Source organism: Ochotona curzoniae, unplaced genomic scaffold (genome assembly GCF_017591425.1).
Source record: "Ochotona curzoniae isolate NIBS_2020 unplaced genomic scaffold, NIBS_Ocur_1.0 scaffold_4506, whole genome shotgun sequence".
In the NCBI taxonomy this organism is placed as follows: domain Eukaryota; kingdom Metazoa; phylum Chordata; class Mammalia; order Lagomorpha; family Ochotonidae; genus Ochotona; species Ochotona curzoniae.
Genome location: NW_024467119.1, coordinates 74,507,208 through 74,525,532, shown reverse-complemented (window position 1 = coordinate 74,525,532; position 18,325 = coordinate 74,507,208). Strand labels below are relative to the sequence as shown.

At 42.2% G+C, this 18,325-nt stretch overlaps 1 protein-coding gene across 3 annotated transcripts in view; it reads left to right on the top strand.

The window, feature by feature from the left end:
- The first annotated feature begins 9,278 nt into the window (after positions 1–9,278).
- Positions 9,279–18,325, top strand: part of PRMT9 (protein arginine methyltransferase 9) — a 29,031-nt gene continuing 19,984 nt past the window's right edge. The window contains exons 1-5 of one of the 3 annotated variants that reach the window (XM_040966815.1): positions 9,475–9,559; positions 11,447–11,659; positions 13,064–13,212; positions 14,744–14,980; positions 17,501–17,668. In XM_040966815.1, the coding sequence (XP_040822749.1) occupies positions 13,193–13,212; positions 14,744–14,980; positions 17,501–17,668 (425 nt within the window). In that variant the 5' untranslated portion in view covers positions 9,475–9,559; positions 11,447–11,659; positions 13,064–13,192. Of the gene's footprint in view, positions 9,560–11,446; positions 11,660–13,063; positions 13,213–14,743; positions 14,981–17,500; positions 17,669–18,325 lie in introns of all 3 variants that reach the window. The other 2 variants (XM_040966814.1, XM_040966816.1) reach the window with 2 other exon arrangements.

Here is an 18,325-nt window from a genome sequence, read left to right as displayed (position 1 = left end):
AATCAAATGCCATAGATTAGAGGACTGGATTAAAAAACAAAACGCAAAATATAGTCAGGTTCAGCAAAATTATGCTTCAACGCTATAAAATGCTAAATATTATAATGAAAATAGACACAAGACAGCTGAACAGTAATCTATAGCTATTTTAAGATGTATAGAACCAGTTGTATATGAACTAAAATTGGCATGTCCATGCAGTAGTCACAGGATGTGGTTAAGAACTTGCATTTATTTTTCACATACTGGTTACTCAATACTATGTCAATTAATCCCATAATGTCATAAATTGTTGCTGGTGTCATGCTGGAGCTTTTAATTGATCGGGATGATACTCTGCTGGCTCTACCTTCAGATCAGAGAAGGTCTCCCTAAAAAGCCATTGAACTTATCTGGACAATAAGATGCTGGACTCTATATTTGGTATATGCTTGCAATGAAGGAATCTCAACTGAACTTGCACTGTGGTTATGCAACAAGGTGGAGGAATCCACCATGGGAGAAGGGTTTTGGGAGGTGTGGGGGGAATCCCAGTGCCTATAAAACTGTGTCGGGCCCAGCGCGGTGGCGCAAGAGGTTAAGGTCCTCGCCTTACACGCCCGGGATCCCATATGGGCGCCAGTTCTAATCCCGGCTGCCCCGCTTCCCTTCCAGCTCCCTGCCTGTGGCCTGGGAAAGCAGCAGAGGACGGCCCAAAGCTTTGGGACCCTGCACCCACGTGGGAGACCCGGAAGAGGCTCCTGGCTTCGGATCGGCATAGCGCTCACTTGGGGAGTGAATCATTGGACGGAAGATCTTCCTCTCTGTCTCTCTCCTCTCTGTATATCCGCCTTTCCAATGAGAAAATAATAAAAATAAATCTTTAAAAAAAAAACTGTGTCACATAATGCAATATGTAAGTAATTAAATAAAAATTTTTTTAAAATCCCAAAACCCATCTATTGTCTGGAAGAGATACATTTCACCAACAAAAACCAGCAGAAACTCTATTGCATGGGTTTTGATGTTTTCGGTTAGTTTCATCTCTTCAAAACAGTATCTTGTGATTAAATTATTCACTGACTCATAGATCATACAGTAGCATCATTTTCTTCAAGAAGGTTCTTGATTTTCATTTCTTCAGTTACACGTTAGACATTTAGTAGCATGTTATTTAACGTCATGGTGCTGTTAATTTCTTTTTTCTTCCTGATGTTGATTTTGTTTTGGGGCTTTTCAGTTAAGGGGATGTATAGTAGCTGTGTAATGGAGACTGTCATATCTAGTAACATGTTATTTAACTTTATGGCATTGTAAATTTCTATTTTTCTTTCTATTGTTGGTTTTGCAATATGGCTTTTCATTTTAGGGGACGTACAGTAACTGTGAAATGGAGACTAACATCCAGATGTGAGGATACAATGTAGTATGCATTTCTACTTCCAGACAAAGATGGACTTACAATGAAACTGTCTGCTATATCTTGATAATAGGATGCTGGACTTTCTGCCATTGTCCATGCCCGCAATGATGGACATATGACTGAGTATGAAGAACTGTATTTTAGTAATGATATAGAGTAACTAGGCGGGGGGGGAGGGGCAGGAAATTGGGGAGGGGATAAGGAAAATAACAGGAGCCTGTGGAACTGTATCATAAAATGATAATAATAATAATGAAATGTAAAAAATAAAAATATAAATATAAAAAGAAAACAAATGAGCTCCTTGGATCCCTGATGATCCAGTGTAAATATTCACAAAAGCATTTTCACATGCAGGCATTGTTTGACACCCCTCCTCCCCTGTATTCATATTTGCACTGATGTTGTAAAAACAAAGACAGAACAATGGCAGGTTGAATTTCTGGTTCCTTGGGGCTGGTGTTGAGATGCAGTAGCTTAATTCTTGACTATCCCAAGCAGGAGTGCTAACTAAAGTTCCAGCTGCTCTTCCTCTAATTTAGCCCCGTGTTTATGCACCTGGGAAAGCAGCAAGAGATGACCGAAGCAATTGAACCTCTGCCATGTGGGAAATTTGCACGGAGTTCCATGCTCATGTCTTTGATTTGGACCAGTCCTGGCCATTGAAGCCACTGGGGAGTGAATTAGTGAATGGAAATAATCTCTCTGTCTCTTCCTCTCTTTCTCAGTCACTCTGTCAAATAAATAAGTCTTAAAAAATATCTCTGACTCCTTAATATGAATCTAGGCAGATGGATCAAGTGCATTAATAACTATTATACCCTTCACCACCACGCAGTTGCAGGGGAATAAAGCCTGTTTCATTTCAGATGCTTTAAGCAACTGCTAAAAAGTATTCACCTGATATTAGATTTCAACCTGTGAGGACACATCTTTCTAATATTGTGTGTGATGAAACAGGAAATATTCCTAAATCACATCTGCTGCAGATAGGACGATGTTGTCTTGAGGAAAAGCACACGTCTGACTGCTAGAACCACATGCTCAATTAGCCACTTTTTTCCATGATAACCATCTGTACTTGAGAGAAAGCTGGAGGGTAAAACTATACATGCTATACATGCTTACACTTGCAAGTAAGGCATCCCCCCCTCCCCCCGAAAACGAGCCAGTGTGCCTGTAGTATCCAGGAACATAACTGAAAATATTTAGTACCAGTCATAAAATTTGAGCTTCCAGGTATTAGTATTTGGAGCTAAAGGTAATGCCAGAACCTGTAGCTTTGACATCCCACATGGGTACCAGTTTGAGTACTGGATACTCCATTTCTTTGTTCCAAAGGTCTATTTATTTTACTTGAAAGTCAGAGTTACAGCGAAATCGGGAGAGGGAGGAAGGAGACAGTGAGAAAGAGGGAGAGACAGGGAGAGAGAGAGAGAGAACAAGAATATGAATCTTCTATATGCTAGATCACTCCTGAATGTTCACAATGGCCAGCGCTAGCTTGGTCCAAAGATGGGACCTAGGAGCTTCTTATAGGTCTCTGCTATGGGTACAGGGACCCAAGACCTTGGGCCAACCTCTGCTGCTTTTCCAGGCCATTATCAAGGAGCTGGATTGGAAGTTAAAAATGTAAAGAGATTCTTACAATGTTTGAGAAATACTGTCCTACGTAAAAACTCACAGGTTTCATGTGCCTTGATAGGATCACAAATATATTTTTTGATTGAATCATTATTATGAATAAACAGTGGGAGTGTGTGTTTGTCCTAATGGTTAAGACAGAAGTTAGGGCAGCTGCATCTCCAATAGTAGTGCCTGGGTTGAAGGCACAGTTGACTACCAATTCCAGAACCCCCTCCCTTTTCTTTTAAGATTTATTTTATTTATTTCAAAGTCAAAGCTACAAAGAAAGGGATACACACACACGGGGAGAGAGAGAGATATATCTCGAGATCTTCCACCTGCTGGCTCACTGTCCAAACCAATAAAGCATCGAAGGCTAGACCAGACTGAAGCCTAGAGCCAGAAGCTTTATCTGAGCCTCTCATGTAGCTGGCAGGGACCCAAGTACTTGGGTCATCTACTTCTGTTTTTTCAGGCAGATTAGCAGGCGGGTGGGGCGGGGGAGGTAGAATTGGAAGTAGAACAGATAAGACTGGAGTTGCAGGTGGTGGCTTAACTTGTTCAGCCACAAGGACAGGCCCTCCAACTTATTGTTAATAGATCCCTTAGGAGTAAGAGATGATTCAAATAGTTAGGTTCCCATCATCCATGTAGGAGGGCTGAATCGAGCCCTAAGCTTCTAGCTTCAGCCTAGCCCAGCCCTGCTGTGGTGGGCTTTTGAAGAGTGCTTGGTTTGAGTCCTGGTTATTTCACACTTGCGTTCTTCCTTCCTGCCAGTAATGCACCCAGGAGGTGGAGACGACGGTCCAAGTACTTGAGTTCCGGTCACCTATGTGGTACACATGAACAAACTCCTGACTCCTGGCTCTGGGTACAGTGGGTTCAAAATCTCCCCCTCACCATTACTCTGGTTTTCAAATAAATAAGTCTTTAAAAATGACAATTATTGAACAAATGCTTTACATAATGATTCCTTGAGGCTATAAAAATAATTTATAACAATGATATGAAGACAGTGTATACTTATGAGCTCAGAATATGACCCCTGAGAACAAATTTAAGATTTATCTATTTATTTGAAAGCCAGAGTGACAGAAACACACAGAGAAAGCGAGAGAGAGGAGAGAGATCTGCTGTTTTCACTTCACAAATGGTGACAATGGCTAGGACTGCTTTAGCCTAAAGCCAGGAAGCAAAAACTTCATGTAGGTCTCCTACATGCCAGGCAGAGGACCGTCTTCGGCTGCTTTCCCATGCACATTATTAGCAGGGAGAGGTGTTGGGAGCTGAGCAGCTGGGACTCAAAGTGGCACTCACATATGAAATGATGGTGTTGCAAGCGACAGTTTAACCTATTGTAGCACACTGCTGGCCACAGGCCAATTTTCTACATACAATATTATGTCATTAGCTTTGAGTACTTCTAAGGTAGTCCAAACATTTTTAACTTTTGCTTTTTTATTTTATGAAAAACATTACTAAATAATATCTGATTTTTCCAATTTGATAACATTTATGATTTTTCAGGAAATAGATGCTATATGTTATTAAGCAAGGCTTTATTTTTGCTTGTAGATAGCTTTACTAGAGGGACAATTATGCACTTCTATTTGAATAGCTATGTTAATATTTTATTTAATTATCAGTCTAGTACCACACTTAATGTTGGAAAGAACTTGACTATCTACATATTTGAAAAACCCCCCTAAAACTTCTTGTCATATATATGAAAATGTGTATACAGTTACTATATGCAACAAAAAATACTAAAGATTTGCTATGAAATGATTCTCCCTGTTGCATTTCTATTTGCTATAATGAACCATCTGGAATTTATGTTCCACTCTCCTATCAATGTCATCAAACATATGGCTTGATTCTGAACATGCTGGTATAACAAGACTTTTGTCATTTTTTTTTTTAAGATTTATTTTATTTTTATTGGAAAGGCAGATATACAGAGAGGAGAGACAGAGAGGAAGATCTTCCGTCCGATGATTCACTACCCAAGTGAGCACAACGGCCGATGCTATGCCGATCCGAGGCCAGGATCCAGAAACTTCTTCTGGGTCTCCCACACGGGTGCAGGTTCCCAAAGCTTTGGGCCGTCCTCGACTGCTTTCCCGGGCCACAGGCAGGGAGCTGGATGGGAAGCGGTACTGCTGGGATTAGAACCTGCACCCATATGGGATCCTGGGCGTGCAAGGCGAGGACCTTAACCACTGCGCCATCGTGCCGGGCCCGATTTTTAACATTCTTATACACAAAATTGTTTCCTCTGTCATTTTGCCCTTCTTTTATTTTTATCATAGAACTTCATAAGGTATATTTCTTTCATTTCTTTAGATTTGTTTTATTTTTATTGGAAAAGCAAATTCACAGAGAGGAGAGACAAAAATTTTCCTTCCACTAGTTCACTTGCCAAAGGACTGCAATGGCCAGAGCTGATCCAATCCTTCAGGTCTCCCAGGTGGATGTAGGATCCCAAGGCATTTGGCCATCCTCTACTGCTTTCCAGGCAATAAGCAGGGAGCTGCATGGGGATTGGAACCAAAGGGCATGAACCTGTGTCCATATGGAATTCCGGAACTTGCAAGGGGAGGATTAGTTAATTGAGCCATCAAACAGGGTCCCTATAAAGTATCTGAATTTCAAAGGCATTACCACCTTTATACAGAGGACTCTCTAGTTCTGGTTCTTGAATTCCAATATTTAACTGAGGCTTGATTTATCAGTCATGGTTACCTCGATAGTTCTGCTTCTAAATTATCATCCTTGCCTAACTTCCATTTTTTCCCTCTTTTTTTTCCCCTAATTACCTGATGTTGTATTTTACTTAGTTAAGAATAATCTCATTTTTTCCTTCTATTTTTAAAATGAAAATCTCTTAACTTTTACTATTCCTGCCCTGAGGGTTGTGTTTCTTATTCAGCCTTAAATTATGCCTGAACTGCTGTACAATTTATCTTCCTAACTGAGGGTCAGATTACGCTTCCAGGCTTTATCCTAATTTATATATTAATATGTATTATAATAACATACATTTATATATGCACTATGCTGTTGCCGTCTTCAATCAGGAGATTCTACCCTGTGTTGTTTTCTCATTTTTCATGCTGTGGACCTATTCTATACCCTAGGTTTTATTTTTCACAGCTAACTGAATTAATTAAATATTTTTCTGATGGGGCATAGTTTTGTAGCATCCACTCCCAACTTTTTCAAAAGAAATGTGTCTGATATTTAAATTTTTTAAAAATATATTTTTAAATTGAAAGGAGGGCCCGGTGGTGTGGCCTAGTGGCTAAAATCCTCGCCTTGAACACGCCCAGGATCCAAAATGAGCACCGGTTCTAATCCCGGCAGCTTCATTTCCCATCCAACTCCCTGCTTGTGGCCTGGGAAAGCAGTCGAGGATGGCCCAAATCTTTGGGACCCTGCAGCTGTGTGGGAGACCCGGCAGAAGCTCCTGGCTTCTGGCTTCGGATCGGCATAGCATCGGCCATTGTGCTCACTTGGGTAGTGAATCATTGGATGGAAGATCTTCCTCTCTGTCTCTCCTCTTCTCTGTATATCTGAGTTTCCAATAAGTAATAAATAAATATTTTTTAAAAAATTGAAAGGCAGAGTTACACAGAGAAGGAGAAAGAGAGGGAATTTTCCATCTGCTGATTCACTCCCCAAATAGCCACAATGGCAGGGGATGGGCCAGGCAGCAGCCAGGAGTCTGGAACTTAATTTGGCTCTCCCACAGCCACAGCAGGGTCCCAGGTACTTGGGCCATCTTTTTCTGTTGGATGGAACTGAAGTGGTGTTGTCGGCAGCAGCTTAACCCACCTGGCCACAACGCCAGGGCCCCATTTCCATCTTTTCATTTCAGCTAGTGCTCATCCTTTCCTCTGGAACAATATCATTCCCTTCACCTCATGGTGTCCCAAGAAGCAATTCACATCCTAACACCTTTTTATCTATCCACTTAGTTCAACCATATAAATGATCTTCTCACGCAATTTTAAGAGGAAGCCAGAAGTAATAATTGAAATCAGGCTTTACTTCCTCTAATTTTTTATATGTTAAGTTTACTTGCCAGAATTGCAACTCCAGATAGGACTTCTATTCCTTTCTAACACTCTGATTGGTGTTTAAGTATATTCACTACGTTGGGCCATCATCTTCACAATTCCAGAATACTTTTATTGCTCCCAAAGAAATTCTGTACACTTATACAGTCTTTCTCTGTCACCCAACTTCATTTCTAGGAGACTACTAATATGTTCCTTCACCATTGATTTACTTGACTAGAACATTTCTAAGAGTACAATTCAAACAGGGTTAGGCATAGCCCAAACTCATGTAGACATTTAAATGCCCAACTCTTACATTAATGCTTACTGGGTTAGTGTTACTGGACTAAGGTCAGAGATGATAATATCATGAATTTTGGAGATAGATCTCATGAGAGGTTTTCAAGTCATTAAGGCAGTTTTTTTTTTTTTTAAGATGTATTTATTTTTATTGGAAAGGCAACTTACAGAGACAAAGGAGAGGAGACAGAGAGAAGACTCTTCCACTTGCTGGTTTACTCCCCAAGTGGCCGCATCAGCCAGAGTTGAGCCAATTTGAACCTAGGAGTTTCTTCTGGGTCTCCCATGCGGGTAAGGGGTCCCAAGGCTTTGGGTTGTCCTCGACTGCTTTCCCAGGCCACAAGCAGGGAGCTGGATGGGAAGCAGAGCAGCTGTGAAAGGAACTGGTGCTCATATAGGATCCCACTGCATGCAAGGTGATGACTTTAGCCACTAGGCTACTGTGCTGGCCCCAGAACTTTCAAATGATTTTCATAGAGGCTGCTTTATACAGCATTCCCTTTGATAATATGAAAGCATTCTATATATTTTTTTCTTACAGCCTGGTCAAAACTTTTTTTGTTTTTACTTACAGTCATAATAACAAAAAGATTGGGAGGTGTCTGTTTTCTGGGAAGAGGTTTCAGCCTATTACACTTGGCGTTTAAAGAATATGGGCTTTGTACATTCATAGAATCAAATGCTTACAGATTTTAGTAACCTAAGTTTTAATGATCCAAATAACTTGAAAATGGCTCCAGATAGTAGTACCAATGATTAGCATTAAGTACAAACATATATCCTAACTATAGAAATGGTTTTGGGCCGAGTGTGATGGCCTAGTTCCTAAATTCTCACCTTGTAAATTGCCGGGATCTCATACAGTCGCAGGTTTGTGTCCTGGCAGCCCCACTTCCCATCCAGCTCCCTGCTTGTGGCCTGGGAAAGCAATCGAGGACAGCCCAAAGCCTTGGGACCCTGCAGCTGCGTGGGAGACCTGGAAGAAGCTCTGGCTTCAGACTGGTTCAGCCCCGGCTGCTGTGGTCATTCGCGGAAGTGAACTAGCAGTTGGAAGAACTTTCTGTCTCCTCTCTGTAAATTTGCCTTTCCAATAAAAATAAGTAATTTTTAAAAAAGAAGCTTTAGTCTTTATCTTGTTACGATAATACCAGATATTTAAATCTTAATTTTAAGGAAGTAGTAATAAAGGATAATAGTAGGGCATAAACCGTTAGTAGAATCTATATGCACAATGTAGGATCATGGAAGACGTATTCTCCATTGTATGTACAAAACAATCTACAATATTTTTTGTGTGCCCTCCCCAGCTTTTTACTATACTCACCATCAACATATTTGAAAGGAACAAAAAGTCTTTCACCTATACTTCCTACCTATACCCGTCTCCAATGTAAAGGTTCAATCCTACGTTAAGTGCCACATTCGAATGCAGAAAACGTGTTCTTTCTACGTCCCATACTCCGGGCACTGAAAGAAATTTTAGGCTCGTTTTCAGCCAAATGAACAGGTACCGAGACAATTTAGATTCTAGCCATGTCAAGACACGAACTGGAAGTAACTTGGGGGATATCCTTAAAGGCTCTTACCCACCACGCATAACGATTTAAAGCAGTGTTCCCACATGCTTTATGGAACCTAGTGCAGGAATACAAAGTTCTGACTTCAGTCAAGCAAAACAAGGTCCTCGAGAACCCAAAACGTACGTCACGACCCCAACTCACAGAAGCCCGCAGCTTGCTGCCCGGGGCAGGGCGTGTGCGTCAACGTGCGCACGTCTCGCGCGCTGACGTTCGCCTGGCGTACACCGCCTCCGGAGTGTGCGCTTGCGCAGTGTGCGTCTCGCGCGGCGGCGCTCGCTGGAACTTCCGGCCCACGCCGGCGGCGGAGGAAGGGTTAATCGTGCTGAGCAGGGACTGCAGCTGACCGCAGTCTGCGAACGGCGTTTTGGATCCGTTTACCGAAGCCTCGCTCAAGTGTGTGCTCCCTGACGGACGCTGCCATGCCGAACTCTCGGCCCAAGTGCAGGCGCGGCGCGGGCCGGGACGAGCTGGTGTCGCGGTCATTGCAGAGCGCCGAGCACTGTCTGGGCGCCCAGGACTTCGGCACCGCCTACGCCCATTACCTGCTGGTGCTCAGCCTGGCGCCCGAGCTCAAAGACGACGTCAAGGTGAGGCCCGGAAGCAGCAATAATAATAATAACAATACGAGAGTGTCCCCGCGTGCAGGAGGGGCAGGTCCGCGGGGCTGGAGGTTGCTCTTAAGCTTTAGTGTTCGCTCTTTTTTATACCTTGTGTTCACACCCAGAAAAAGCCCCCAGAAAGTACTGTTGGTTCCACCTCCAATGCTGTGCAGAATCGCATGGTTCCCACCATCTTCTTACCTGCCCTGGTAAGCCTCCGGGGCCTTCTGCACCGACTGAGCTCTGTGCTGCGGGCTGTCTCAACACAGCCAGCTTTTTGTGGCCGCTTCAGAGGCCCTCGGATTGCAGTGCGGTCGTGTATGGGACGCTCCAACTCCTCTCTAAGTGTCTCACACCTTCACACAGGGGACTTTGCCTTTGTCTTGTCTGTGTGTAGAAAGGACGTTGTGTTTCCATCTAATGAAAACTTGCTGAACTCATTTGACTGTGCAGTCATTCAACTCCAGTGTTGGTGATGTGTGGCACCCATTCCGCAAGAAATTTAGTTTCCAGAGATAAAAGTTCACGTTCGATTTTCTTCAGCCAGCGGTCCTCCTGGGCCACAGAATTGGCATTTTGGAAGGGTAGAGCTCCTTGTGGTGGGTGTTGACTTGGGCCTACACTGGAAGTAGGTAGCTCTAACGGCGATGTGAATGTTGGAACCAGCTGGCCTTCTCCGAGAAGAGATATGTGGAGATACACATTGCTCCTGTATGCAGGCAGGGATACAAGGATCCTTCGTGGAAAAATGGATTTGAAAACTTAATTTTGGGGAGCTGACATTGTGGAATAGCAGATTAAGCTGCTGGTTCAGGTCCCGGATGCTTGGCTCCTTGGCCTGCTCTTTGCTCATGGCCTGAGAAAAGCAGCAGATGGCCCACGTGGGAAACCCCAGAGCAGAGTTCCAAGCCATCCCGGGAGCGAACCAGCTAATGACAGGTCTGTCTCTCTCTGTGTAACTTTGACTTCAAATGAAAAGTTCATTTGAATGAACTTTCATTCAAATGAAATCAATCCTTAAAAAAACAAAAGTTTATTTTGGTACAAGAAGTTTTGAAACCCATGCAGTTTTTCCCCCATAAGATATATCTTCAATGAACTTTTTCAAGATTCCTTTAGTACATGGATTTACATTTCTTTTGTAGCAAAATAAACTTAATTTCAGTTTCCATAGACTTTTAAAATTACCCTTATAGAGTAATGGATCAACCCAATACTCTTTCCTTCAATTCCTTCTTTCCCAGTTTCTTCTTACATAAACTGGGACAATACCTCTCTTGAAGATACACTCAGTGTATATCAAAAGTTCGTTTAGGGAGTTGGTGTTGGGGTGGAGGATGTTAACCTGCTGCCTGCGATGCTAGCATCCATGTGGAGTGGGCTTGAGTCCTGGCTGCTCTGTTTCCAGTCTAGCTCCCTGCTAATGTGCCTGGGAGGCAGTGGATGATGGCTGTAGTACTAGAGTCTTTGTTACTGTGTGGGACACCTGGTTGGAATTCCAGGCTTCTGGCTTTATCTTAGAGCAACCCGTGCTGTTGCAGGTATTTTGGCAATGAAACAGCAAATGAGGTATTGTTCATTGTTTCTCACTCTCCTGACACCTTCCCCCACCCCTTCTTCCCATGCTTCCAAGCTCCCAATCACTTTGGCTTTTAAGTCTATCAGTCAATCAATAAGCAAAACTTTGAGACATTCATTTGCAATTTCTATTGTCATAGTTGACACTCAGTAGGGCTTGTAACATGTTCTGTTTTCTGCAAAACAAAGCTTATATTTCTTCACAAAAGTTTCCCCGCATTCCAGTCATACCAAAACAACCTACTTACCTGTAATGGCCCATGATCATGTATTTCATACAATTTCTGTTTGTTTTAGAACCTGCTTCCTTTCCCCGTCACTCTAGTCAATGTCGTAGAGATTCAGTTGCAAGTGTTAACTGCTCTGTATAAAATATGTGAAGATAATTTTAAATACATTCACGATGAAGTTGGATTGTCTGAAGTCTTCACACTTTCTATAATCTTGCAGTGTGGAGAGTACCTGGAGGGAACCGCCAGATTAGGTTGTAACAGTGGGAATTGAGAAGAGGTGAGGAGTTTATAAAGATTTCTTTATTTTTATTTGGAAGTTACAGGGGCGGTTGGTGGGGTGGGGAGAGAACACGTGTGGGTGAGATCACCTCTGTCTGTTGGTTCTCTGCCCTGGCTGTTTGCACTGGCTAGGGTGGGGTCATGCTGAAGCCTGGATCCAGGAACTTCATCTGCGTCTCTGATGTAGGCAGAAGGGGCACAGCATTTAGTCAATCTTTTGTTGCTTTCCTGTGCCATTGGCAGGGAGTTGGATCAGAAGTGGAGCAGCAGGAACATAGACCAGTGCCCACAGGAGATGCTGGAGTCTCAGGCGATGCCTTTACCCACAGCATCACAACACCTGCCCCGTAACATGTAAAGATGGTTGGCTGGGTTTGAAACATTATGCAGAAAGTTAGGGTAACATTAAATGGTGGCTCTGTGCTATGAGATTGAGTGGGTTCTCAACCTTGTATCTTGTGTAAGAGGAGTATGAAAGAGTCATTGTAGACATTTTGATTTTGAACTTTTTCAGTTGTATTTAAATTAAAAAAAAGATTTATCTATTTTTTATTGGCAAGGCAGTTCTACAGAGAGAAGGAAATACAGAAGGATATTCCATTGATTGTTTCATTCCCCAAATGGCCACAACAGTCAGAGCTGAGATAATCTGAAGCCAACAGCCAGGAACTTCTTCCAGGTCTTCTACATGGGTGCCGAGTCTCAAGGTGTTAGGTCATCTTCTGCTGCTTTCCCAGGCACAAAAAGGAAGCTGGATGGGAAGTAGAGCAGCTGGAACATGAACTGGTGCCTATATGGCATTCTGGTGCATGCAAGGCAAGGATTTAGTCACCAGGACACCACACCACACCTGTATGTTAAATTTCTTGCTGCACTCTGTGCGATAGGAACATAGTTTATAATTATGTGTTAGCCCCAGTTCTTTGCACATGGGTTGTTCAGGAAGCATTGAACTGAGCTGTCTTGGATTGAGCTGAGGAGGCAGTGTCTGAGATGACCGAGTCAGGGTTCAGAGGATACTGTTTAGATTAGAGACGTAGATTTAGCATCCATGAGCACATTGGTAATAGTTTAGTTGTGATGAATGAAGGAGAAAGAGGGTCAGAGAAAATTCCTAAAATGCAGGAGCCCACAACAAAAAGACATAGGCAGAGGATTGGGAAACGGTTATGATAAGAGATGATATAGAGAAGGAGTCTATAAGGTGGTTAAACTGGCTAATTCTGGTATCGAGATGTATTTTTAAAAGTTCATCTCTGCATTTGTGTTTAAGCAGCACAAAAAGTCAACTGAATGGAATGATTGGTAAATGACTATGCGTTAATAGTTTCTCTGTAATCTTTAGTTAACAATATGTTCTTTGGTTTTTTATGTTAATTAATGTCTTTTCTTGTTTGTAAAGGAGACTTTTCAGTACACACTCTTCAAATGGGCTGAAGAGCTTCACGCTCTCAATCGAATACAAGACTTACTTGGTTGCTATGAGCAGGCCTTGGAGCTTCTTCCTGATGATGAAGTGATTTGCAATAGCATGGGGGAACATCTCTTCAGGTTTGTGGATTCCAGTATTACTTGTTGAGAATTATTCTGTATCATTCTGGATTAGGGATAAATTATCCAGTAAATTGGGTAGGAAAAGTTTGATATAGTAGAATAATCAGGGATCAGCCAGTAAGAAATAAGGAGAAATCAGAATAAGTGAATAGCAAGTATGATACTATTTTTGATATTATCTGATGTGCTTTGTTATATCCACTGCCCCTGAAGCTGAGATAGAATATCTAGGGGAAAATATCCCTAACCCTCCCCTCACTCCCAGGTCTGAGATCAAAGTCTTGATAGAGCTGTGATTTCTAGGATGACAGAGAAGTTATTGTGGTACCTGAATGGGACTTGTAAAACTGTTCTCTGGAATTTGCTGGAATTTGCTCTTTGGGATGCCAGAGGAAACATCAGGGGAGTGTATCTCAAAGAGATACATCAAGAGTGTAGGGGTTCTGGGGGAAGCTGCTGCCCGGTGGATACTGCTGGCTGCTTTGTACTTTGGGAAGTCTGGGGCTGTGAAAACGCAGAGCAGGTGGTCACTAGGAAGCAAGGCCCTTTGTCTTGCTGGGATCCTCTAGCACTGTTGAAGGACACATCTTCTTGTGTCAGCTGGTGGAAAACTATTGTAGGGCCGGTACTTTTGTCATAGAGCAAGTTAACAAGAGATTTAACTTGGCAGTAAGGTGAAACTGGCTGTGTTGGGGTCTTCAGCACCACTGTCAGGTCTGCTGATGTTTTAGGAAAACTCACAGCACTGAGCCAGCGAGAGTCCCAGCTCTGGTTTACTGCAGTGAAAGGAAATAAAGCAAAACATCAGCCGAAAGGAGAGGTGTAAAGTCTGAAGGAAACCAGTCGCAAGCCTGCAGAGGTCTTCCAGTGAAGTTGCACGGGGTCGGCCTCCTCACTTTACATGTTCTTTTCAGTCTTTCACGCCTTTCCCCACTGTTGCTTTCTTCTCACCTCAAATTATATCAGCTAAAATAAACAGTGTTGTTAATGAATTACAAAGCTCCTAAATGACAACAGAATGTCTTCCTAAGTGTGACTGGACTTCATTGGCTAATGTTCCCTTGATAGCCCACCGGATAATTTTGTTTCTGATGTCAGGGTTTCTTTGCTTGGCTTCATAGACTGTGCACAATCTGCTCTGGCAAAAAATACAGTTGATTTTTGACCACCAGGCGTACAGGAGCAGCTCGGAGGTGTCTCCTGGCCTTTGCCGTTGGTGTACTTTACAGAGAAAACTGGGGTTCTGGCAAGTGGAGCTCTCACTTCAGCGCAGGATCTGTACTGTACTGCAGTGTGTATAGTTGCTTAGGTACTTAGTAATGACCCAACATATATAATTGTTATAGGGGTTCAGAAAAGAAACAAGTCATGATTATTTTAGCAATCACAGAAGTTTCCTAAAGGAGACAGTACTTGATCATGGGGAGGTTGCTGGTGAGGTATTCCCAGGCCAGGTAAGTGGCATGAACGTATAATCAAATTCATTTTATCTGGCATTTTTCTTTTCTTTTTTTTTTTTTAACTCTAGGATGGGCTTTAGAGATGAAGCAGCTGGGTATTTTCGTAAAGCAGTGAAGCTAAACCCTGATTTCAATGATGCAAAGGAGAATTTTTATCGTGTTGCAAACTGGTTGGTGGAACGCTGGCATTTTATCATGCTTAATGACACCAAGAGGAATATGGTATATAATGCAGCAATCAAAAAGGCTGTTAGTTTGGGATCCAAAAGTGTTTTGGACATTGGAGCAGGAACTGGAATTCTAAGGTTTGCCATCATTCTTTTAAAATTACGTATATGCACGCAAGTTTGCTAATGTGAATTAAAGGAGTTTGCCAGATGTAGAATTTTAAGTATCAAAATCTTGAAATAGTTTATTTCTTATAGTCTTGTTAGGGTTATTCATACAATTACTATTATTTTAATTTTCATAATATCTTTTACTTATCAGGACACAGTTACTGAAATTTTGAATAATGAATTTTAACAATTTTAAAGATTCATTTCTTATTTTTATTACAAAGTCGGATATACAGAGAGGGGGAGAGATAGAGAGGAAGTGGAGCTGTCAGGATTAGAACTGGCGACCATATGGGATCCCGGCGTGTTCAAAGCGAGGACCTTAGCCACTAGGCCACACCACTGGGCCCAAGAAGATTCATTTCTTTAAAAGGCATAGTTACAGAGAGCAAGAGAGAGAGGGAGAGACAGAATATCCCATCCATCAATTTGCTCCCGTGATCTTGAAGTTAACAAATACTGTTTGACTTGAAAAATAATTTTTATCATATATCAAAGTAACCAGATCAACATGGGACACTACATTAGTCACTACTGATTCATAGATATATAAATTAGATTTAGCTTCTACTTTTTCCATCTCCTCTTCCTCTATAAGGGGAAGTTTGGTGTACGACAATACATCCTTTTTAAACAGTTATAGCTTAGATCAAGGCACTGAGTAGTGTGGAAAAAGAAAATCTATAATAGGGTGCCTAAACATTCAATTCAAAATTGTTTTTTTTTTCCTTCTTTAAATGACATGTACTTTAACTATGAGGCAGCTATTCAGGTTTTCAATAACATTTAGGGATACATTCAAAGGATTTACTAGACAGTCCAGGTGAAATGGTTGTAGAAATAGAGGCAGTGTCATTACATATCAAAATCTACTTTGATATCTGGAAGTTTACAAAAAGACTTGAGTTCTTCAAATTAATGATGCTTTCTGTGACTCAGGCACTCTTTTCTTGGCAAGCTCAAATTAAAATTTACTCATGAAGGTAAGGGTGCTTTCTTCTAGAAAAGTTTCTTTCAAAAAAAATTTTTTTGAAGATTTGTTTATTTTTTTGGAAAGGCAGATGTACAGGGAAAAGAAGAGACAGAAAGAGAGAAAAATCTTCCGTCTACTGGTTCACTCCCCAAATGACTGCAGTGGCCAGAGCTGAGCTGATCTGAAGCCAGGAGCCAGACATTTCTTGCTTGTTTTCCACATGGGTGTGGGGTCCAGGGGTATGAGCAATCCTCTCCTGTTTCCCCAGGCCATTGGCAGAGCTGGATCAGAAGTGCAGTAGCCAGATTAAAGCCATCACCCATATGAGAGGTGGATGCTTGCGTGATTAACCTGTTGAGCCACTGTGCCAGCCCAGTATTTTGTGCTTTTAAAAAACAATTTGTTTGGGCCTGGTCCGGCAGGGTAGCGGCTAAAGTCCTGGCCTTGCACACTGTGGGATCCCCTATGGGCGCTGTTTCACGTCTTGGCTGCTCCACTTCCATCCAGCTCCCTCTTCTGGCCTGGCAAAGCAGTAGAGGATGGATCAAAGCCTTGGGACCCTCCTGGCTTCGGATCGGCTTAGCTCTAACCATTTGGCCATTTGGGGAGCGAACCAGTGGTGGAAGATCTTTCTCTCTGTTCTGCTGCTCTCTGTAAATCTGCCTTTCCAGTAAAAATAAATAAATCTTAAATTTTTTTTTTTGAGATTTGACCCATATACGTACCATGCATACTGTCACATGGACACATAGAGAAAGTTCCTGTTTGCTAGTTTTCTTGCTAAATATCCACAATGACTGAAGTTGAAGTTGGAAAACCAGCTAGGATCGCTGAACATAATGCAGGCCTTCCACATGGGTGGCAGGAACCACGGCTTGTCTTATCACTCATTCTTACTTTGCATTGGCAGGATCCTGGAGTTAGAGTTGAGCTGGGAATCAAACCAGGTACTCTAATGAGGGACATAGATATCTCACTGAATAAGCTAAACACATGTTTCCAACTGTTTTTTTAATTAATTATTTTTTTTTATTGGAAAGGCGGATATACAGAAAGGAGGAGAGACAGAGAGGAAGATCATCCGTTCAGTGGTTCACTCCAAAGTGACCAGAATGGCTGGAGCTGAGCCAGTCCGAAGGCAGGAGCCAGGAGCTCTTTCGGGTCTCCCATGTGGGTGCAGGGTCCCAAGGCTTTGGGCCATCCTCGATTGCTTTCCCAGGCCACAGGCAGGGAGCTGGATGGGAAGTGGGGCCGCCGGTATTAGAACTGGCACCCATATTGGATCCGGGCGCGTACAAGGTGAGGAGATTAACCACTATGCTATCGCGCTGGGCCTTCCAACTTTGTTTTAATGTAATGAACATCATGATTATATGATATATTTCTAGACAATTCATTTTTTTTTCAATATGGGATGGTAGTGGCAGTATTAAAGAAAACAGTTGAAATTTGAAGATGTGAAATATGCAGTAGACTATTTTTCCATAATGCAGCATTTTTTTCCCTCCTTGTAGCATGTTTGCTAAGAAGGCTGGAGCACACTCTGTTTATGCCTGTGAGTTATCCAAGACCATGTATGAACTTGCCTGTGATGTAGTGGCAGCCAACAAGATGGAAGCAGGGATCAAACTGTTGCATATGAAGTCACTTGACATAGAGATTCCGAAACACATTCCTGAAAGGTACTACAATGTAAACTGGTTTTAGTGCTTATAATCAGCTATTTTACCTTTTAAAAATTACTGTTTCTACTATGGTCTAGATAGGAGGATAAGGGATATTCATGAAACTTCTTAATCTTTTAATTACCTAAATAAATGATACTGTCAGTAACAGCTAAAGGAATTCGGGAAGGTAGTAATTATTTTGGTGTGTCTTTGAGTAAAAATTTTCTCCCATCCAAGTACTAACCAGGCCCTGAGTAAAAATTTTCTATAAGCAAAGAATGGACAAAAGAGCAGAGCTGTACAGACCAGTGGTTTTTGTACACTCACAGTTAAGTAAAGTAAAAGTCAGTAAGGTTAGAGACACGATAGGCATGATCAATGTGTAAGAGACCAACTCCGGGTGTGCAGTGTCCTAGGTGTTAGAGACTGGATCTGGAGAGGGGTCTGACCTTCGGTAAATGTTCTTTCTGGATCAAGATAAATGAGAACTGAGGAAGAGGATTGCTTTTGAATATATGTATAGGGTGCTACATGCACACACACTTACTGGTGGCTTCAGGACAGGAGACTGGAAAGGGTAGTGGATGAGAGCTTCCCATCCTTAGGGGATTGACGTGTACAATGATGAGCAGGCCACAGTGCCAAGCGAAGGTTGTTCCTCTATCGGGGTCC